The sequence below is a fragment of the Oncorhynchus kisutch genome, unplaced genomic scaffold, assembly GCF_002021735.2.
Source record: "Oncorhynchus kisutch isolate 150728-3 unplaced genomic scaffold, Okis_V2 Okis01b-Okis20b_hom, whole genome shotgun sequence".
NCBI classification, from domain to species: Eukaryota; Metazoa; Chordata; class Actinopteri; order Salmoniformes; family Salmonidae; genus Oncorhynchus; species Oncorhynchus kisutch.
In genome coordinates, this window is record NW_022261978.1 from 9,151,505 (window position 1) to 9,155,170 (window position 3,666).

At 49.3% G+C, this 3,666-nt stretch overlaps 1 protein-coding gene across 1 annotated transcript; it reads right to left on the reverse strand.

Moving 5' to 3' along the window:
- Nucleotides 1-341: 341 nt before the first annotated feature.
- LOC116358833 (perforin-1-like) lies at nucleotides 342-985 on the reverse strand. The gene is made up of 2 exons (XM_031811074.1): nucleotides 639-985; nucleotides 342-536 (listed from the first exon to the last, which is right to left on the reverse strand). The coding sequence occupies exons 1-2, from the start codon at nucleotides 983-985 to the stop codon at nucleotides 374-376; spliced, it is 510 nt and encodes a 169-aa protein (XP_031666934.1). The 3' UTR covers nucleotides 342-373.
- Nucleotides 986-3,666: the final 2,681 nt, after the last annotated feature.

Here is a 3,666-nt window from a genome sequence, read left to right on the forward strand (position 1 = left end):
CTCAGAACGTTTTGTCATGGTACCCTGGAGGTTTTTGTCTAGTTCCCAGTTTGTTCCAGGGATGTCCCCGAGGACGTTTTTAGGACGTCCTTGGGATGCTGTTGAAAGGTCCCCTGGATGTTTTTGTCTAAAATGTTGTCATTTTACATTTTGCATCCCGTGATGTAAATAAAATCACATGAGATCATATTGTTTTCACATTTTGTTGCGGTTTTTTGTGTCACATGTGAAATGTTGCATCTGTAAGGGTAGCGGAATAAAAGTTTAACAAATCATCATTATTATTGTTATTTTTACCTGTAGTGACGGCAACGGAGATTCTGTGAGAAGAAAGAGTGGAGGTCCTCTTTGGTCTTGGTCGTGGCAAAGATGGCTACATCCGACTGGACCCTCCCATCTCTATGCTAGCGCCCACATCCTTCGCCACACTCACACTCACAGGTCCCACAGGTACGCTTACAGACACCTTCGCCTCATTACTCAAACCCCCCTTCCATTTTGTAGAGATCTCGTTGGTAGTGGACTGTGCCAGGTTACTGGAAGAGAGGAGGAGAGGATGTGAGGAGAGGAGAGGTGAGGAGAGATGTTTCCTGTCCAATTTCCATCCAAAGTAAACAGTCAGAAACCATCCTACTCACCTGACAGACGCATGAGAGTGGCTGGAGATATCCTCAGTACAGTGGCTGTAGGGCCTCCAGTCTACAACAGACAGGGGTATTTTCTGCAGCTCGTTCCCCTGTAGGGGGTTACTACACAGTGTACAGGTTTTACTGGGGGACAGGTAGGTCCTCAGGTCGATCAGGTAGGCCCCTTTACGTTTCAGGGTCACCACGTCAAACCCCTCCCCTGCCAGGTTGTGACCGGGGACGAAGGAGGCGGAGTCACACTGGGATTGGCTGGCAGTACGACAGGTGAGGGCGGAGTCCAGTTGAGAAAGCAGAAGGAGGAGAGGAAGGGAGAAGAGAGGAGGGGCTGATAAGGGCATTACTGACCTAAAGGGAGGGAGGCGAGACAGAAGGGATGAGAGAAGGAGAGAGGTGTGGGGAGGAGAGAAGGAGAGAGGTGTGGGGGAAAGAGAAGGAGAAAGGTGTGGGGGAAAGAGAAGGAGAGCGGTGTGGGGGAGAGAGAAGGAGAGAGGTGTGGGGGAGAGAGAAGGAGAGAGGTGTGGGGGAGAGAGAAGGAGAGAGGTGTGGGGGAGAGAGAAGGAGAGAGGTGTGGGGGAGAGAGAAGGAGAGAGGTGTGGGGGAGAGAGAAGGAGAGAGGTGTGGGGGAGAGAGAAGGAGAGAGGTGTGGGGGAGAGAGAAGGAGAGAGGTGTGGGGGAGAGAGAAAGTGAGAGGTGTGGGGGAGAGAGAAAGTGAGAGGTGTGGGGGAGAGAGAAGGAGAGAAAGAGAGAGAGATAGGCAGAGAGACTGTTTAAATTCACTATATACAGTGGGGTTATGGTGCATTCACTATATACAGTGGGGTTATGGTGCATTCACTATATACAGTGGGGTTATGGTGCATTCACTATATACAGAGGGGTTATGGTGCATTCACTATATACAGAGGGGTTATGGTGCATTCACTATATACAGATGGTGCATTCGGAAAGTATTCAGACCCCTGGACTTTTTCCACATGTTGTTACGTTACAGCCTTATTCTAAAATGGATTAAATAAAATAATTCTCATCAATACCCTGTAAAGACAAATCAGCCCCTGCTCCTACATCGCTGGCATCAGTGTACAAAGCAGCCCTGCTCCTACATCGCTGGCATCAGTGTACAAATCAGCCCTGCTCCTACATCGCTGGCATCAGTGTACAAATCAGCCCTGCTCCTACATCGCTGGCATCAGTGTACAAATCAGCCCTGCTCCTACATCGCTGGCATCAGTGTACAAATCAGCCCTGCTCCTACATCGCTGGCATCAGTGTACAAATCAGCCCTGCTCCTACATCGCTGGCATCAGTGTACAAAGCAGCCCTGCTCCTACATCAGTGTACAAATCAGCCCTGCTCCTACATCAGTGTACAAATCAGCCCTGCTCCTACATCGCTGGCATCAGTGTACAAATCAGCCCTGCTCCTACATCGCTGGCATCAGTGTACAAAGCAGCCCTGCTCCTACATCAGTGTACAAATCAGCCCTGCTCCTACATCAGTGTACAAATCAGCCCCGCTCCTACATCGCTGGCATCAGTGTACAAATCAGCCCCTGCTCCTACATCGCTGGCATCAGTGTACAAAGCAGCCCTGCTCCTACATCGCTGGCATCAGTGTACAAAGCAGCCCTGCTCCTACATCAGTGTACAAATCAGCCCTGCTCCTACATCAGTGTACAAATCAGCCCTGCTCCTACATCGCTGGCATCAGTGTACAAATCAGCCCTGCTCCTACATCGCTGGCATCAGTGTACAAAGCAGCCCTGCTCCTACATCAGTGTACAAATCAGCCCTGCTCCTACATCAGTGTACAAATCAGCCCCGCTCCTACATCGCTGGCATCAGTGTACAAATCAGCCCCTGCTCCTACATCGCTGGCATCAGTGTACAAAGCAGCCCTGCTCCTACATCGCTGGCATCAGTGTACAAAGCAGCCCTGCTCCTACATCAGTGTACAAATCAGCCCTGCTCCTACATCAGTGTACAAATCAGCCCTGCTCCTACATCGCTGGCATCAGTGTACAAATCAGCCCTGCTCCTACATCGCTGGCATCAGTGTACAAAGCAGCCCTGCTCCTACATCAGTGTACAAATCAGCCCTGCTCCTACATCAGTGTACAAATCAGCCCTGCTCCTACATCGCTGGCATCAGTGTACAAATCAGCCCCTGCTCCTACATCGCTGGCATCAGTGTACAAAGCAGCCCTGCTCCTACATCGCTGGCATCAGTGTACAAAGCAAATGGACGACGGAAATCCGCAGCAGCATCAGAGACACAAAGGGTTCCAGCAAACCGAAAGGGAGATGAAGAGGAAGTCCCAGAGGAAGAGGTAGAAGGAAAAGTCATCAGGAGTGACAAATGCAGGCAATTATTTGGCACATTCGGAGAGACCTGCAAATATCCCTTCAGCAGATTGAACTTGCTAGCGTACTTAGCAGCACCAACGCAGTCCACACAATCATCGACCCTGAGCAAAGGGTACGAGTCCGACTTAGTAATGGCATTGAGTTTCCGAAAATCGGAACAGAACCACAGAGACCCATCTTCCATAGGTGCTAATATAATGCTAAGGTGCTGCAACAGATTTGTTTTCATGTTCAAGGTACTAATATACAGGGTAAACTCCACGGACTGTTGCCATGTTGTAAAATTCGGTGCTCAAGTATGAACTCATCCTGACTGCGGAGTTTCACTCTCTTTTCAGGATTCGCTCAATAGGCATGTTGTTTGGTTTGGGCAGAGTCCCCAACGTCAATGTTTGAGTTGGCACATATGAGAATGAACCCTTATATTCTAAAAGAAGTGCAACAATGTTGCCTTTTTCCTCTGGAGGTAGGTGTGCCAAAAATACATCAATGTTTTCCAGAATCTCTGAGTTGCTCAGCTGACCAACAGGTTCAGGGTCTATTGGGCTTTCCTTATGCTCTCGAATGAGTACTGGGCTTTCCTTATGCTCTCAAGGAAGACTATAGTCAATGGTGACGGTAGGTAACACAGGCAGATATAAGATATCACTGTC